General features: G+C 39.2%; 1 protein-coding gene across 3 annotated transcripts; it reads right to left on the reverse strand.

Annotated features, from left to right (window-relative positions):
- Nucleotides 1–3795: 3795 nt before the first annotated feature.
- Nucleotides 3796–15753, reverse strand: LOC100691302 (alpha-tectorin). Of its 3 annotated transcripts, none has more exons than XM_005460148.4 (18): nt 15578–15753; nt 14135–14210; nt 13551–13639; nt 12501–12725; nt 12255–12326; nt 11876–11987; nt 11619–11748; nt 10739–10982; nt 10463–10619; nt 9538–9625; nt 9340–9402; nt 8938–9137; nt 8703–8834; nt 8423–8610; nt 5974–6125; nt 5631–5876; nt 5386–5548; nt 3796–5044 (listed from the first exon to the last, which is right to left on the reverse strand). In XM_005460148.4, the coding sequence occupies exons 2-18, from the start codon at nt 14178–14180 to the stop codon at nt 4952–4954; spliced, it is 2400 nt and encodes a 799-aa protein (XP_005460205.1). In that variant the 5' UTR covers nt 14181–14210; nt 15578–15753; the 3' UTR covers nt 3796–4951. The 3 variants fall into 3 exon arrangements, with proteins under 3 accessions (XP_005460205.1, XP_013119742.1, XP_013119743.1); XM_013264288.3 differs by having other exon boundaries at nt 5386–5463; nt 15578–15752; XM_013264289.3 differs by lacking the exons at nt 14135–14210; nt 15578–15753 and adding an exon at nt 13809–13850.
- Between the last annotated feature and the right edge of the window lie 3940 nt (nt 15754–19693).

Consider the following 19693-nt stretch of genomic DNA (forward strand, 5'->3'; position numbering starts at 1 on the left):
GCTATCCTATATACACGCTATATACACATATATATATATATATATATATATATACACATATACATATATATATATATATATATATACACATATACATACACACACATATATATATATATATATACTCTGGTCATGTGACCATTACAAACTCTACCGCATACAAACTTTACAGCACTTTACATCCTTAACAAACCCTTATTTTGTAACCACATATTTTATAGTAAGTTTTTTAATCAATGCTACACTTTTATTATCTTATCCAATAATTTTTTAACTCTTTCCAACAAATAAATGAACTAAATTAAGCATAAATCTATCACAGAAACATATGAAATAAACAATTTTATTTTAACTGTCTCAGGGGCAGTTACACCGGTATTGAGAAATTGAGCAAAATGAACCCTCAGTGAAACTACATATAATTTATGGTAGCTGGTACATATTTATGTTTAATATGTTTGATATGTTGGGTTAACTCTGTTAACCATCAGTGAAACCACATGTAAATCATGGTTCAGTGTTTAACAGTTAGAATACGTCATGCTATTTCTCTGATTCAGATGTGTATAATGAGTTGGCAACACAGTTCTTATCTTACTGCTTTCCTCGACACACACAGAGACACACACACACACAAAACTGCCAAGGTTGCAGCTGGCTCGTGCACACACACAGAACTTCACAAAACTCAGACATTGGAACAGTCATTTTTACTACTGAAACTACATTTCTCATTTATGTATTGATCAAATAGTGCAAAGCTCTGTTTTAGCACTTAAGTTGTACACACATAAGGCTGGATACAAGGGTGTAGATTTGGCTTTGGCATTGGTGGGGACGGATGATTCAACCACCGAACCCTGCCCTGTTTCTTTTTTTTCCCTTTTTGTCTTTGCTTCTTGATAAAAAAAAGGAGAAATATACTTGCCTACATATGCTATTCTACATGCTTTTAAACCATTTAAAATTACAATTCATAGTTTTATATGTGAATTATATAATGTTAAATTACTATTAAACAAATGACTAAGTATTTTAGACTTTAGTTTACTTCAGCCATATTCCATATAAATCAGGTATCATACAAAAATAAAAATAGCTTCAAATACAGTCATGACAATAAAGAATATGACTTTAAGGACAACATTACTTCAGTTATAGTGCACCAACATCTCTTATACATTAGCACTAAGGGAACACTGAATGACCTGCTGGTTTTTGTCCATAAAACTACTCATCTAAGATTACCACAAAGTAAAAGGTCTCTCAGCAAAATTATGCAACTCACCATGTTTGTAGGGTGAGTGCATTTTTAAAACAATTTGTGCAAACTGCACTACAAGGTGGAATATTTGCAAAATCATGACTACCTCATGATATATTGTCTCAAAGATCAACCCTATGAATATGTCAGTGCCATTAGGATGAAATTATTGTGTCACCAACATTTTAACGTTAGACGTATAATTTTAACAGCCTCTGTAAACTAATATCCTGGCTTGCTCAGGCTGCTGTTTTTTCTGACACTTTCAATCAAAATTAGAAATGTTACTCTGAGACTGAGAGAACTAATAGTGCTGCATGTTGTGCAGTTAGTTTCCAAAACACGTTATTCATGGTTACATACAATTTTAGACTGATGTGGGCCAAAGCCTAGCATAGCCTGTAACGTTATTATGACGGACACATTTTATGAGTGAACTTGACTTTAAGTGACTTACAGGTTTCTTTGAAAAATACTTTCTTATATCCAGGTTCTTCCTTTTTGCTGCCATCCTCCTCTCCTCCTTGCAGGGCCTCGCAGCGCAGGTTTGCCGCTGCTAAAACTAAACAGAGCTCGCTGAAAGGCACAGCCAATCACATTGGCCGTATTTGTCACATGAGGTAGGACTCCAGTAGCGAACGTAATTTAACTCTTTCTGCACCGCTGGGTGAATGAGACGTTGACAGATCGTTTTTTTCTTTCTATCGACATTGGCAGTCACATCATGCACAAGGTTATAGAAATTGAGGGGTTGCATAGCCGTGAAAAATGTAGTTTTTAACATTTTCAGAGCCTCTATTGTGTCATGATGGTTCTTTTTAAACTGAGTTATCTCTGTCTGGCCTTTTAGATGCTCACCTCTCTTTCACCTCTCCTCATCAATGTCCTGCACTCTTAATCTCCTCTGCTCTCTCCTCCTGTCCTCTCTCAGCATGCATCAATCAAACTCTGACCTTCTGACTGTAATTTTAAGTAAGTATTTAACATGTTATTTACAACTTGTTTTTCAACTAATTACATATTTGAACACATTAAACATGTGAGATTGCAGAAAAAGAATTTAGTTCACAATATAAATGAAGTAGTTCATGAGCACTTTGAGCTGAATAGTCTTAAAAGGTCAAAGGTCAACAGTACAGTATCCCAACACTAGCTTGCTAGCTGTAAGCCAATCAAATGAAGGCTTCATTATTTCCTTCTAAAATAAATTAGTGATGCAGAGTTTTCTAATGGAGTAATAAATGTTATAAATAAACATGTCAATAAAGTTACTTTCTTAATTTTCCATGGATATAATGACCCGAATCATGAATCAAAAGTGTTTCAGAGAGAGGATTTCTGTAACCATGGTTACTCCCTCCAGTACAAGGGTCTGAGTAAGCTTTGAGAGCAGATGCTCTTTAATCCTGAGTGTACCTGAGCATCATTCATCCTTTTCATCCTTTTACATCTGTAAAACAGACAATCTCAGACTGGCACTTTTTGGTGATACCTTGGTTTTTATTTCTTTACTCAGATGTTTGTATGAGTTTGTATGATGGACCTCCGATTGGCCATCTTGTCTATGCACTTCCCTTTAGAAAGGGAGTTCCTTTCTGAAGGCCCCAAACATAGAAAAGGCAAAACTGATTTAAGCATCTAAATTGATTTACTAATGTTTGCAGTACACAGTTCGTTGATAATTATGTCTGTATTTAACACTGAAAGAAAGAGCATGTCTTATTACTTGAGCTTGATGTAACAGCACTTATTGTTGCATGGAGGACGCACCAAAGAGACCGTGTGCTAGAAGAATCAGACATTTGTCCACTCATGTCGGTTTATTTGAAATGTCAGACAAAGATGTGATAGAAACATACCGATTACCAAACCACTTAAAGACTCCTTCTAGTTGTAGGTTTTCTCTATTATCTCAGAGATGACCTAAAACCTACAACCAGAAGGAGTCAAGCAGTACCAGCAGCAGCAAATCTTCCTCAATCAGGTTCTTTTCAACATACTGCAGCTTGTGATGAGGTTCAAAGAGAAATGGCTGAAGAATGTAGAGAACAGAGGGACGACGCTGACTTTGGACCTTTTCCTGAAAATATCCGGGCCCTGCATGGATGTCATTCATGAGACGAGTTAATAGCAGCCTTTTTTAAAAAAAAATCCTGATAGTTTGAAAGTGCTTTTTATCTCTGTTGTATTCACTGCATTTACATTCATAAAATTCAAACCTTAATAATGTTTTATTATTAAAACAATGTTTTAATGTTTTATTACACTCTGATTTCAGCGCATGGACAGCGATCTTATCACGACTGATTGCATGCGCTGATTGCATCACAGGCTGCCAGTGACTGAAACATTTATTCATTATAATGACTCTCTCTGCCAAACTGCCACTGTAGGCCTACATTTAACCAACATGTCTGTGATCTATATTTCTATACTTTTCTGATTACAATTAACAAGCTGCACCTGTCCTGTGTCCTGTAGTTTAGGCATGTCATGAAATTAACCAACTTACTTGTGTTTAGAAACCAGCCGAGTTTTTTGTAAATCACCCTTAACATCCAAGATCGGGCAAAGTAGGGAGATCACACAAATAATTCAGTTTAAATAGCCAAAATGTGTTTATTTAAATTAAACTTTTTTTAAAAAAAAAGTGACTCAGTCTTTCCTCACATCAGTAATGTGGTAAGCATGTGGGTGAAAGGGAGTGACGGGTCATCCAAACAGGCAGAAATCAGAAAACAATCCAAAAATTCAGCTACAAAACAGAGGAAAAAGCAGTCTGCCCCCTTTTAATGTTTCACCCTGCACACCAGCTTTTTACAGGAGTGATTTTCACATTGATTCACCTTTAAAGCACCTCCGGCCAGCAGACGGTATCTGATGACCTGCTTATTTTCAATATTACCCTATTTATTTTATTCTTGTCTGGTAGTTTGATATGTTAGCATCTTAAATATCTTCAACTCAAATGACCCGAGAAGTAAAAATTCCTCTTTGATTCAAGGCCACTGTCCTCAGGTATTTGTTCATATGAACGAGGTCACATGATTAGATTTGAGGCTATTACCCTTAAATCTAATCGAACATAAAAAGCTTACAGGCCTCCAACCTTCCTGGGAGGTTGTAAAGTGCTCCCAGTCATACTGGGAGATGTAGTGATGACATGTCTGTGAAGTCCAGATGTTTCATAGAAATATTCATGTTGCCACACACTTGTTTTCCTTCTTGGATGCATCAGAAAGGGCGTCTGGCATAAATCATACATTCACATGATGGATGTTACTGTTAAATAAAAATATGGGCTGCAGAATCGTTGTCTTTCCTCACAATACTTCCAGTATAACAGCTGCTTAATCCAGCTGTGGCAGTAATCCCAGCCTCAGAGTAGCCAGTTATGAGTTCATCCTTATAAACATCCAGGCTCTGGGTCAGGACGAGACCGAAGTCAGGGATTGGCAGCCTTATCCGTCAGCCAGTGTCACCTTGGAAACCACTTAAGAAGAAAACCAGACCACACTGTGACCCTCCTGCTCTTTTACATGCCTTTGGCTTCTTTCCAGTCAATCACCTCGTACTTCTTTCTCTCGTCTGTTGAAATGTCTTTGGAGGTCAATCTTCACCCTGATCCTGGACTGTCAGGCTACAGAGGACCATCCAGGACGTTTGACTCATTGAGTGGCTCATTATCTAATTAGTCCAGGCCAAGCTGATGAAGGCTGGTGCTGCTCGTTTGTATTTGGAGCTGGCTGGTCTGCATCTGCGAGCAGCTCCTTTACAAGTCTGATAAAGACAGAGAGCGATAAAATCCAGACGTCACAATCCTTTCATTTTGTTATTTAAATATTTTTGTTTTTATCTTTTATTCAGTGGTTATAAACATTACACATTTATACAAAGGGGATGAAACATGAATATTCATTTAAAGAATGAGCATGCCAAGGTCATGGTAGGTTGTTGAAAACTAAGAGTGGTCTGTCATGTGAACAGTTATTAAAGCTACAACACCATAAAACTTTGACTGCATTCTTAGTTACTTTAAAGGTTAAATAAACTACACAAGCAATAGGGAATCACATTTTAAGGAGCAAAGCTTTCCGTGAGTGTGTGTGTGGTGTGTTTACCGGGATGCATTTGTTTCTCCGTTTAGGGCACAGGTGGATTTTGCAGTGCAGGTAGATTTCACCTGAGCTCCCAGTGAACTGAAACATATTGAAGAAGAAATAGTTGGAGGTTCCCCACCCGTTTTCCTTCACCTCCACAGTCTGGTCAGCGGGGTTAGCACAACTGCCAACAGGTAGGAAACAGTTTTGTGGGAAGTTGATCAGAATTATCAAAAAATTATATTTATGAATAAATGTGGTCTCACCCATTGATAATCAGGTCATATCTTAGACTCCCAGTGGACGACGCCAGGTCGGTGGCCCAGCAAGAGTCTGTTACCATGGCAACCATTTCTTCATCCAACCCATTAGCCTTCAGCTCCACCCAGATTCTCTGGTTCAGAGGAACTTCAGCGAAAGACTCCACAGCTTGTGTGCGGCCTACATCAGTGTAGGCCTTCATGGTCAAAGTGTAATTCCAAACACTGGGTGTAGCATGCTGGATCACAGAACTGCAGAACAGACACACACATTTTAGTTTTCTTTGAAACAAAAAACAACAACGTTATTCGCATCTGAAAGTTATTCAAACAAACCCCAACCACAAACCTGTCTCTGATCCTAAAGTTAGCAGTCTGGATAGCTGGCTGAATGTGGACACAGGAGAAGTCGATGTAGACTTGGTCTCGGCGAGTGATGACATCAGAGGAGCTGTTCTGGTTCGTTATGGTGTTCGTGTAGATAATATGGCTGTTGTTAGTCTGTAGGACCAATTAAAAAAAAAAAAGAAATTCAATGCGATCACCAAACAACAGCATTGGACAGTATTATGCATTAGGAGTAAAAGGATACCACATGATTTGATGAAAATTAATATTAGCAACCTGTAGAGGGCTAAATTCAAAGACACCCGAAATTAGTCTCCAGATGTCTGAGGAAGAACATGGCAGCACGGAATCCACTAACATATAATGGTCCATAGGTGTTCATTTGGATTTAGTTCAGGTTAGCGTTAGATCCAGTCAGTGGTATCAATTCGTTCATCGTCCAGGAGTTCGATTATCATTGTACACCATGAGGAACCCAAGACCCATGGCACCAGTACAGGGTTTGATGATAGATTAGGATCCAAAGATTTCAGTGGGTCTTGATACCCAATTGCAGTCAGGGATCCTTTGCCTAGTCCACAGATTCTGTGGTTCCCTCTACGTATGGGTATGCTTCAGCACACCATCACTAACCCACCACCAAACTATTCATACTGAATGATGTTTCAGGCAGCATAACACTCAGGTAAATGGGTGAAACCTGGTCTCATCTGTGAAAAGCATAGGGCACCAAGACCTGCCAATGTTTGTATTCTATGGCAAATGGGAATCTAGGATTAAAAACAGGGCCCATTAGAGGGAATCAGGCCCTCGGGCCAGCATCTTCTACTTTTGTTTTCATACAGAACTGAGGATATTCTACTTGGGCACAAATACACTGCTCAAAGCTATTTAACCCTTTAAGACCTACCATAGAACCAAGTCCGCCAGAGCTTATCTTTATATTTTTACATGCTGTAGTGCCATTTTTGGGAGCATTTCAAGTTGCTATACGTTAATACAACCATTATACCCCAAATTGTAATAATATGTATGCATTAAGTGCATAGTAACTACATAAATTGCAAAAAAGTGCAATAAACTACAAAAACATTTAAAATCGTTTCTGATTTTTTTACATATAGTTCTAGTTAGAGAAATTTAATAGGTTCATCCCTCAAAAGTGTAAATACAAAAAAGTTGCACAAAATAGTTTCCAGCAACAGGAAATTTATTTTGAGTATCTTCATAGTTTTATTTTTGAGATACACCAATTTTTATATACTGCAGGAAAAACGAAAAAAATATTATAATGCAAATTTGCAAAAATGACATCACTTCCAGTTTCGGGCAGGTAATGTCGGACATGCCATAGTTCGCACTGACGTCTATTCCAACGTAGGAAGTGTTATGAACAGCTGATCGGATCTGCAAAGCGTGTTTCTGGAATATCATGTTTTTGTTGCTGCAAGTGCTTTTTATGCAATTTTTGCAAGGCTATATGTGGAAGGAAACCGTGACCTAGGACAAGCTAATGGCATAACATGTGAGTACAACTCCTCCGGTTTCATATGCAAAAAAAATAATTGCACTAGCTTACGTGGTTGCGGTTCTACAGGGATTTAAAAATAGTTACGCAAAACGGTGCGTGCCCGCTCCGACCGGCTTTAAAGGGTTAAAGGAATACAGCAGTGTATGCTGGAAACATGGGGTCTAACCACATACACTAGACGGCAGTACCTTGGTCTCCAGTAACACTGTGTCTTCTTTCATCTGCACAGATTCACTAAAATCAGAAACATCCTGTCTCAGAGTAATGCTCAAAGACTAGTTTGTGCATTTGTTACTTCTAGCCTGGAATATTGAAATTTCTTATCAGGTTGTGAAAAAAGCTCCTTGAAAACCCCTCATTTGATCTAAACACTTCTTCAAGTGCACTAACAAAAGCGAGTTTTGTTTCTCCCGTATTAGTTTCTCTCCATCTCATTTCTTCCATCTATAAAATCCATAATTTAATTTAGAATTTAATTTAAAATCCTTCTTATATACAAAGACCCAAGTGATCGGACACCAGCATATCTTTTCATGGTACTAAAATACTGTTGCGGTGCAGGCTAATTTTACCTTACCTTCTGTCTTTTCTTCACCATACAAAAAAAGCACCTGTATGTTACTCCTACCTTGAATTGATGCACTATAAACTAAAGTTAACTTCAACTGAAGTGAATTCATTTGTAATCTAATTAAAAATGCATTGTTTTGCCTTTTACATAATTAATGTTACACTTTTAGGAGCTAACTGGGTGGAATAAGAATCACAATGGCTAACATGACTTGAAAGCAATCAGAAGTCAAAGCTAAACCTGAACCCACAGAAAATTCTGAGGAGAGCGGAGCAGGAGAAGCTCAACCAAGTGCTGGAAGAGGTTTGGCTGGTGGTCAAGGTTAAAGAGTTGGAGGAGAGAACCCACCGTGACCACCATCCCACAGCTGTTGCTGCTGTTGAAGCTGAAGGTCACCATGTGGGTGAGCTTGTCCATCTGACCCCTGCAGGTCGGGTCGTTGAGGTGTAAGGCAGAGTAGTCGATGCCTTTGTCCTCCAAGAGACAACCGACCAGAGAGAGCAAAGCAGAGTTCTGGCTGCAGACTGTTTGATCACCTAAACGTCACATTATTGATAAAATAAATAATCAAAAACTTTTTCCTCAGTCAGTCAGCCCTGTTTTCATGTTGTTGTCACAGATATCATACCCAAAGTGTCGGTTGATCTGTATTTGGAGGCAAAAATGGCCCGACAGAAGCAGCGAGTGTCACCACCGACTGTCTTCTGACCGCAGAACTCGTGATCGCTGCAGATCCTGTCCTGACAGAAGGCTGCAGAGGCTACAGAGGAACACACTGATACGTTACTCAGAAAACATGTGAGCTCTAAAAATCTGCTCGTGAATGCTGCAGAACAAGAACTGTAGAGTTGTTCATATCTTACAGCAGCTGGTCTTTGAGGTCCAGCCATCCAGAGTGTGGTTGAGTAGACTGCAGGCTCTGGCGTAGGCCTTCAGGAACTGACAGTTGAGTCCGTCCACCGCAGGATATTTACACAAAGTGTCGGTGCAGGCGGTTATGTAGGGCTCTGGGTCAATGTCACTGTTACAGGAGGAGAAGGGCGCCTCTTTCAGGAGATTACAGCTTTTCCATAGAAAGAAATAATTGCAGACAGTAAAATGACCATCTGTGATCAGGTGTGTTTATATTCCATCTGTACAGATGACAGGTGGCAGATGCATCCATTATCGTGCATAAAAATATGATGGCACAGATGAAGCATAGAGACCAATACGGGAGAAATAGAGACACAGATGTTTTATGTTGTCTGAATCTGTCTGCTTACCGTTCAATCATCTTGTTGCAGTTGATTGTGCTGTCAGCAGGGTCATTGTATTTCACCTCACAACTATGGGGCAACACACAACACAGTGTCAGCACAACTGCCTGCTCAGTCTGAATAATGAAAACATGCAGAACATCCACAAGCCTTTCGTTAACGAGCAGCAGTCAGAGGGACTCTGAGCTTGTGATGAAGTCTCACCTGGTAGAGCTGTACTCAGAGAGCCTCAGGTCACTCAGAGACCTGCTGGAGTTTCCACACAGACCCTCTAGAGGTAAATCAGCAGGTCCTGGAAAGGTTCAGGACACAGTGTACTTTTTATGTCATACATGAAAGAAATGTCAATATTTTTTATGTATTTTAAACTGATCAGGCATAACACTATAAACTCCTAGCTAATATTAAACCCATGAAGGTGTGGTGTGGTATCTGGCAATAAGATGTTATCGACAGGTCCTTTAATTCCTATAAGTTGCATGGTGGAGCCTCCGTCGATCGGACTTGTTTGTCCAGTACATCCCACAGATGCTTAACTGTACTGAGATCTGGCACTTTATACAACTTTCCTCATTCACCTACTCACTCTTTCATAAAGGTACTTTTTTCTATGCTTTTTCTACATTCTACTTCTTTTCTACTTCCTCCAAAGGGTACCTGGACCTCCTTTAGAGACAAGGTAAGGAGTTTAGTCCTTTGAGAGAGGCCTAGAGTAGAGCTGCTCATTCCTTCACATGAAAAAGGGCCAGTTGAGATGGTTTGGACAATGCCTGAAAACATTACCTCTGTGTGAGGTTTTACTGGCATGAACTACCAGGAGGAAGCCTGGGGTAGACCAAAGACATGTTTGAGAAGTTATATCTCTTGACTAGCCTAGGAATGCGTGGTGTTCACCTGGAAAAGCTAGAGGAGGTGACCAAGGTAAGGGAGGCCTGGGCATCTTCCCAATAAAGGCAATGAGCTACACCAGTCAACAGTCAATCCATGACAGAAAGGACATAGCAGGGAAACAAAACTGAGCAACCTATAGCAGATAAATCAACAGAAAGGAGGGATTGTACCTGCCTTTTTTACATTACATGTACCCCTTACATTCCCCATTGTGAATGAAACATTTAATTTTCAGTACCTTCTAAGTGGATCTGTGCAGTGTAGCCGTCAAAGAAGACAGAGATGGTGGAGTACGAGAGCAACAACTTGGCAGTGACTCCAGTTCGGTCTTTAGAGAGCTCCACATTGTGAACCAGCTGAGGCGAACTGTTGAGCGTCAGGATTGTGTTGTCCAGCTGGATCACAAGCAAAGTGTAGGAAATAGTGAGTGAAACATCTCAAACACACAACAGGCTAATTTCACAGCAACAATCACTAGACTGCACTGACTAAACTTTGGGTGGAGGTAGCTTACCCGAACTCTCCCACCTTGTTCCAGATGAAATTTAATGCTGGGCCTGTCCAGAACCAGTGTCACACTGTCCAAAAAGCTCATGTCTTTAAGTCGGCGTTCCAGGAAATTCCCCAAAACATGGAAGTTTGGGACTGATGGAGTCAAGACCAGAGAATATGAACACCGATTCTCAACAGAGTTAACCTGGCCATGGAAGTCAATGACAGTGGGGCCAGTCACAGTGCAGGTGGAGTTCAACATGCAGCTGGTGGAAACAAGGATACAGTCAAGAATGAAAACTGCTGAACGCCACACCAGTGGGGAACAGACATAAAAATAACACTGCAGGAGCAAGAAGCTGTCAGAAATTGCCCTTATCCATTTCATACAAATAAATCAACTATAAGTCACAAGCTTTATAGAAATACGAGCCTTTTATCCAACTATAAGATCCTATTCACTGAACTTTTTAATCTCTTATGAGGTAAATTTGAGCCCTGCCGACTACTTTTGATTGGTGCAAGAAGCTTAAAAATTAGTATTCTGGCCAAAGCAATGTTAGAATTGTGTAGCTAGAAATAACAATATTTGAATAAGAGGACAGTGTAAGTTATTAGCTAATTAGTCTGATTAACATAGATATTACATACATACATACTTAGATGCTATGACTGCATCACACAGTAAAAGAATAGTAAAATCCTGTAACTTCAGAGGTAGCTTAGCAGACAGCTAGCAGCAAATCACATCTCTGTTTCATCAATTGAATACAATTAAATTTTATTTATATAGCACCAAATCACAACCACAGACTCAGGCAGGAGTATCCCTCTGTGGCCACCAGTTGAAGGTGAGAAAGCGTTCACAGATGCTTCTTTGAAATACAAAGAGATATATTTACATGCCGTTGCCTTCACAACGCTCCAGAGGGCCACAGCTAGAAATCTGCAGAGCTGCAGTGTCAGAACAGGTGAGACTAAAGCAGGTTTTTGGATCTGAGCTCAGCACTGCACCATATTCATACACAGCACCTGAAAAATGAAAGAGGGTTTAGTTTAGTTAAAAACTCAAAGATGACTAGTTTAATAACCACAGACAGAAACATTGTGGTAAATACAGAACACTTGGGTCAAGTTTTGAAGCCTGAGATTCACCAACCAGCATGTCTGCATCCACTGATGTCAAAGAATCTTTGATATTGACGATTGTAGGGACCGAATGAAACAGCCATTATATCAGTTGTGACACCACCAACCAGAGCCTCAAACACCTAGAAATAAACACAACCAATGTTACAATCACAGAGAACAGACAACTGATTTCAGACAGAAGAATGAGTAAAAATCATTTTCTGCTTGTGATATAAACATGTCTGGATGGTCCTTGTTGATATGGAAACTTGTGTCCACCACAGATTTTGTGTGTGTGTGTGTGTGTGTGTGTGTGTTTGGGGTTTTTCTGTTCTTGTTCTTGTTGTTTTTTGTTTTTGTCAATATCTTAACATGTCATTTATTGTTTATTACACGCAGAGACTCACCACTGAACCAAATGCCAATATTTCCACAATCAGAGCCGTTTGTGTCCCGAAATTAACTGGAACCAAATCATACTGTAAAGTAAACAGAGAGGATTCAGACACTATTAGGAATTCTGAAAGTGTTTATCAATGTTTCATATGATAAAACATCATGTCAAATTTTATTTTTTAATCTTACAGTGTTAATCTGGGCTAAAACAGTGGATTCAGACACACCTCAGGTTAAAGTCTGAGAAAAGAACTCACGTCTTTCCCATTGAGCTCCATGATAAACAACACGTAGCATTCCATCCTGTTCTGAATTGTTGCTACATTGTCATAAATCAGCTTTTGGATTCCAGCATTGGGTTCATTTATCCAAAACTCAACGCTGTCCAAGTCAGGTGCAGTCCCCACAAGACAGTCACCTCCAGTTTCAGGGTTGAAAAAGTTGTCAAAGCAGAACGCAATGTTTTCACTCATGAAGGTGACCTGTTAGAAGTCAAAGACACATCTAATCAGTGATAACTACATCTTTTCCACAAACCCGCTAGTTGCCTCCTCTAGCTCACCACGGCACACAGCTCTTGTCAGGTCCTGCCATCCTACTTAATTAGGGAAGGCATGATTAGATGATGGAGAATCGCTGTGCTGGTCAGCCTCTCCAGACACCACACCCTGATCCCACTGCTCCACCCCTCCGGTGCAGCCAAGCTACAACCTACACCCTGTCATACTAGCAAACATTGTTGGAAGACTGACATTATCTCTCTTATAATTGCAAAAACTGCAGCATAGATGGACAGATGTTGATGTGCTTTCTATGTATTATAGGTCCAGTCAGACCCAGAACATCAATCTTAACATATTGATTCCACTGTTACAAAGATGAAAACAATATTTCATATATTTAATTGAAAGCTAAATTGGCTGCTTAATGTTAAGATAGAAAGAAATAAAATATAGAAAGACTAGAATAAAATACATATTTAACCCATTAATAATGATATACATGAACAATGCATGAGGTCTCTCTCACAGACATCACATCAGAACATCTGACTCAATGAGATAAGAAAGAGTCAAGAGTTTAGGTCTCCTTTATGGGGTTTAATTTTTTCTTGATGTTTGAGCTCCTTTCTTAGAGATAATTTTTTGGTTCATTATGTTCTAATTGATAAAAGAATAATATAAAAGAATTCTTGAACAAAAATCTCCTCTGGCTAGAAAATCTGAGGAGGTATATCGAGGCGATGCCCATCAACAGAGGTGGGGTAGACGGAATCGTATAAAACATAAAAACATCAGGATACTCACATAGATTTGCTCGTACTTCTGTCCATAATAAGTGATGGGACACGAGCTGATGTCCAGCACTGAAGAACCAGTGATTATCTGCCAAGCTCCTGAAAATTTGAAGACACATGAGTGCTGCGAGCTTTATTCTTAGCTAGTTGGTTGGACAAACAGGGAGCGTGGCAGGTTCAAACAGTAACTTCATGAGTGGATAAAACAGTGTTTGTCACTAAAGAATCAACATCATGAATCTAAAGTTTTTACTATAACTTAGCAAACCTTAAAAACAAAGTTGCACCATGTTTGTTAGATTATCACTTCAAATCTTTCTTCACTTTGTTGCTCAGGCTGTTTGCGCTATGATTATGTTGCTTCCACTAAAGCAGGGGTGTCCAACTCCAGGCCTCAAGGGCTGGTGTCCTGCAGGTTTTAGACACACCTGAATCAAATGATTAGCTCATTACCAGCCCTCTGGAGAACTTCAAGATATGTTGAGGAGGTAATTTAGCCATTTAAATCAGCTATGTTGGATCAAGGACACATCTAAAACCTGCACTAAAGTGATGTGAGGAAACACTTAAAATGGCTTCCAGGTGTGTGTTTACCTGACACTCCAATCAGAACAGACAGGACGAACAGGAGGTGGAGCATCTTAAAGGAGGTCAATCAGCTGACAGAGACCTGGAAGCCACACAGTTGGGACATTTCTGAATGGGCAGAAAATTTCTGGCCACTTGAAAAATGAAGCTGAGTCTATGTATGTGATATTAAATTGTGAAAGTGAAAAAGATTATTTAATACAGACTGAAAGAAAATTAATGAAAAAGATATTAAATATAAATCCTGCACACAGACTCACTCCCTCTAAAAGTCTTGCTCCATGACATTGAAGCTTAGCATCTTCTTTTGGGAGCTGCTACTGTTAAAGGCATCAGCAGCCTTACAGTATTACAGCTCCAAGCAGAGCCTCAAAAATATGAGCGATATGACCAGGAGCAATGCAGAGTTGGGATTGAAACTGCTCTGATTTTGACATTTACAGGGAGTTTCACTGGAAATCAAGTGAAGTGTTCACACATATGTGGTTATTTGATAAGTTAGCCCAGGGTTTATCAATCTAGCTACTGAATGAGTGTGGTCACATGAAAGTGGTGGTGCTGGCAGCATGTGACCAATCACAGACATGGAAATGTCTACTGGCAGGGTTACTCTAACCCCTAAACCTCTTCCAGGAATGATAACATAATTTTCCAGAGAACTGATTGGTCAGTAGGCAGTGATTTCATACCTGTTAATCTCTAATCTGTAATCTAGTACAAGATTACATCTGTTGCCATAGTGCTTTAGCTCTTGTAAGAAGTGAACTGCCTTCATAGTATCGAAAACCAGAGGTTAGCCCTAAAGAAATCCCGGAAGAGTCCAAATCCTGCTTCACAGTACAGACCTGTATTCTGCTTGACTCTCAGGGGGGCGTCATTTTTAAAGAAAAAAGAAAAAGTTTAATATGGTTCAACATGTTAGGTGATCAATGTTGTATACTGTAGGTAAAGTGGGGAAAAATAACAACAGACACAGAGTTTGTGTGTTAATACCGATGCTGTTCAACAAAGAGAAATGGGTTTAAGTTGTTCGAACATCTCGCTGCTTCTGCACTCATCTGTCAAATCTCATTCCTCACACAGACATTTGACAGATTTAATCTCCAACCTAGAAGTTTACTGGAAATGTTTCCAAGTTTATTTTTTTAATCTAACACCAAGGTTTGAAACCTTCACCATCCAGAGAATGAAGACATAAATACAAATATGTCCTTTTTTTTTTTAAAATACGCACACTAAATATTATCATAATAGATATATAGTGCTACAGATCTGCATGTGGAAATAAGCCCATTTATAAGTACTTATTATTCTTAGTGTTATGTATTTATTAGTCTTCCTTTGTCCGTCAGAGCTCTGAATTGTGGATGTATCCACTGAGTGGTGCTGCTGTTTGGTCCAAAAGTCAAAGTAAGAATTGAGGTGTGCAGAGTATGCAGCTTCTCTTACCTTCTGCAGCTCTGATGGAGGATGAGGAGGAAGGAGGCGGTAGCAGCTGGGCAGATTCATCTGTTGGTGTCTCTGTGTGAGACAAACTGCTGCTCTCTCTGTCTCTCTCTCTTTATGTGCATCCTCCAAGCGGTCAACACCCCAGAGGAGAGAAGAGGTGGAGTCCTCAGTGGAGCGACCTGAAGTGAACCACTCTCTACTGAGTCAGCACCGTGTCGGTCGACATTCACAGGTGAACAAAGAACTGTGACAAATGTGAGAAGAAAAAATCAATAACAGTGACATATCTGAAATCACTGTTTCTAATTCAAAGCAGCAAAAAGCAAAAAAACAAACAAACAAAAAAAACATGTTAATTTCAGAAAAAATACAGAGAAATACAGAACATGTGTGATCAGACAGACTACAGCAGGCCTACTCTCATATTCTATCTCAGACATTTCACAGGGTCTCGTAAACTCTGTCCTACTCAACTTTCCAGATAAGGAATAAACATCTTTGCACTATCAAGAAACAGCTGGGCTGTCCTTGGCTCCACAACCAAAACATCCAGCACTGTCACTAGGCAGAGTTCATTGTACTCATAAAGGGTCCACTGAGACTAAAGTTTATTTAAGCCTTACCAGAGAAATGGGTTAACCCAGCACCACCACAAAAAACAGTGGATTGGTATTGCAGTAATCTATTTGTTGGTGGTAAATCAACTCTAAAATGTCTTAAAATGAATCAAAAACTTTACCTCGTGTTTGGAAAACATACGCAAGAAATCTATTCATCTGATACAGAGTCGATCCTACAATCATCAGTATGTGAACATTTCCTCAATGAAACCATGGTAGAAAGAACCACAATGAAACATCACCATGAAATAAGTCAAAATCCCACCAAACTCTAAACAGTCAAACTCTGTTTAGATTGGAGTCTGTTCCCATAGTAAAAACATGTTAATATTAGCATTAGCAGGATAGTATTAAGAGCTACTGTAGGAATTTCAGGTGACCCAGAGTTTTTAGAAGGCAACATAGATTTCAACACATGTTCAATTTAATCTGAATTTTTATTGTTTATTTAATTTGATGTTCTGGAGAAGAACAACACAAAATCCTTTATGATTTCAAAAATCCTGTTTCAACTAAGGAATTACATTGTGATGCAAATGAAAAACACATAGGAAAAAGCTCATTGATAAATGGTTATCATTAAAATTGGATTATTCAAAAAACAGATGATAGGCTTTAGTTATTACTAGTATTAAATATGAGCTATTTAGTTAGAAAATTGTTGTTTTTTTCATTTGTAACTTAGGTTTCACCCTCAGTGTTTACGTCATGCCACCCATTTTTGTTTTTGTTCTTTTTTCAGTCATTTTTGCTATGTTCATAAATGGTCTTCTTCTGTTTCTTTCTTCTTTGCCTTTTGCCTGCTCCGTACTTTATTTGGTATGCTGCCAGCTTTTCTGTGTGTAACAGCTGCTACCTTAAAGAAAACGATTCTAATCTTTTGGATTTTACTCTACGTCCTAGCATCATTCACCTGGTTGACTATTGTCATCACTTGATCACTTAAAATGTGAATCAGCTCTGAGATGCTTCTTTTAGACTAATCTGAACAGAAAGAAACTAGAAGGATAATTGGATATAAAAAATATTCATGCTACAGATTTTAAAAGGGAACTTTGGATTAGAGTGCCCACTTGTTATTGAGTATCTCAGGGTCTTGTTCATGAGTGAGTGGAGAGTGGATCAGGAGACTAACTGATGGTTTGGTGTGGTGTCTGCAGTGATGCAGACACTGATGTTGTGATCTGGGCATCTCTGCTGGGACTGCTGCCCCTCTCAATGCAGGAAAAAATGGATTTTGGAAGCATGATTGTGTCAGGCTTTTCACTATTAATGTTCTGAGCATTGGATCAGGAGGAAAGAGCAGGAAGGAGGAAAGCTTAAAAAGCTTTCCATAGTCAGTTTATCCATTATTTGAATATCATATGATGCATTTGAGTACACAGTGTATTTGCACATTATCATATTTGTGTTATGTGTGTGGTATCTTGTTACCTTGACACAAATATTGTGTAGGAATATAATCAGTATACGTCACTGTGGGGTTTTGAATAAAGCAGCGAAAGCCTTGCATAAACATAAAGTTAGATAAGAAAAGAAAAAACTAAAATATTATAAAAAGCAGAAAAAGCAACTTGCGTTGTTGTATTTACATCATAAACACATCTACATACTTGTGCATATACATCTAATAACAAAAAGCAGCACAAAGTCAGCGTAGCCTGTGCAAACCCATTTACCTTCATAATTATCTTTCATTGAATACTGTACCTTAAGGACCTGACAATATTGGAGAGAAAACCCCAACAATCAGATGAAGCCCCTATAAACAAGCACTTGCAAAAGTGGTGTAAAAACATAGTGAATGAAAAGAATTGAGTGATGAATAAATGCTCAGTGCATTTGGGAAGCCCCCATCACCCTGGGCCTACTGTGGTCGCAAATTTTGAAGCCATTCTGATAACCTTCTTCCACCAACGATGTGGAGATCCAAATCCAATTAAAACCAAGACACTCAAAAAGATGCTCTGTAAAAGAGTAGAATTCTTGGAACAGAGTTTAATACACTGAATCATATGAACAGCAGGAAAAATACATACAGACATTTAGCAAGAGAATTACATAGCAGAAAGCAAGCAAAGCAAAACCCCGGGGTGTACAGCCTTAAGCACAGACAGCAGAGCAACACAGAGACGGACAGGTAGCAGCAGCAGGAGGAAAAAGAGCCCTGGGGGCGTCCTCTGGTCCCCTAATATAGGGACCAGTATCCCCGCCCCCTGCTGCTGGGTAACTTTCCCACACGCCCAGCACAGCTGCTGGGGTCAGGTAGCGGCCAAGGTCTTGGCCAAAGGCCAGTCAGGACTCTGAGTACCCCTTGCTCTGGCTTATCACAATAGGTCATGACACGGTCAAAGGTCACACATTAATCCTAATTATTAAATCTTAGACAGCAAGTGGCACAATCTTATAACATATAATACACAGGTTACATGCTTAAAAACACTTCAGTGTGGGTTCAAAGTGTGTGTGTGTGTGTGTGTGTGTGTGTGTGTGTGTGTGTGTGTGTGTATTTTGTATGATATTTTATCGTGATGTGTTCAGGATCTCTGTTACAATGTTACTGTTTTGGTTGTGCTGCGTTAAAGACGTTAAATTATTAATTATTAAGTAAATTATTCAAGAGAACTCTCCCCTTACATTAACTGCCCTGTTACAGTACCAACTTAATAAACCTCGGTGAAGCAAAAATGTCTTGTGCTTAAGACTCCACATGAAAGTTAAAATATATATGTTCAGTGCACATAGATATATAGTGTATATAGTTACATAGTTATACATATCACACAAAAATCCACCACACTACTGCAGTGTAACTAAGGGAGGAGTCCGGGTCACCTGACCCAATCCTAACTACACGTTATCAAAAAAGAAAATTTAAGCTTAATCTTAAAAGTAGAGAGGGTGCCTGTCTCCCAAATCCAAACTGTCTCCCTTTCTATTGTTAATTATCCTAGGAACCCAATATCATGGCAAAGTGTGTAATAAACACGCTGGTCCACTGTGTTCATTTCATACTTTGCCTCTCCAAAGTGTGAAATGGACACGCACACAGAACTTTCAGTACTGCATGCAGAAATTGCAGTACCAGCACAGGGAGATAATATATTTAAAGACAGGAAGTTGCTAGTGAGCAAGTAAGGAATAAAGTACATGACAGGATAGCCAAATAATAATTATTTAAACTAGTCCATCTTAAAAGTAATAAATAAACAAAATACTTCAGGATGTTTTTAATTATATTGCGCAAATGGAAGAAATGACTCCAAGGTTCCTCACAGTGTTACTGGAGGCCAAGGTAATGGCATCCAGAGTAAGAATCTGCTTAGATACCATATTTCTAAGATTTTCAGGGCCGAGTACAATAACCTCAGTTTTATCTGAATTAAGAAGCAGAAAGTTCGCGGCCATCCAGGTCTTTATGTCTTTAAGACATTCCTGCAGTTTAACTAATTGGTGTGTGTTACCTGGCTTCATGGATAGATAGAGCTGCGTGTCA

This window comes from Oreochromis niloticus, linkage group LG3 (genome assembly GCF_001858045.2).
Source record: "Oreochromis niloticus isolate F11D_XX linkage group LG3, O_niloticus_UMD_NMBU, whole genome shotgun sequence".
NCBI lineage: Eukaryota > Metazoa > Chordata > Actinopteri > Cichliformes > Cichlidae > Oreochromis > Oreochromis niloticus.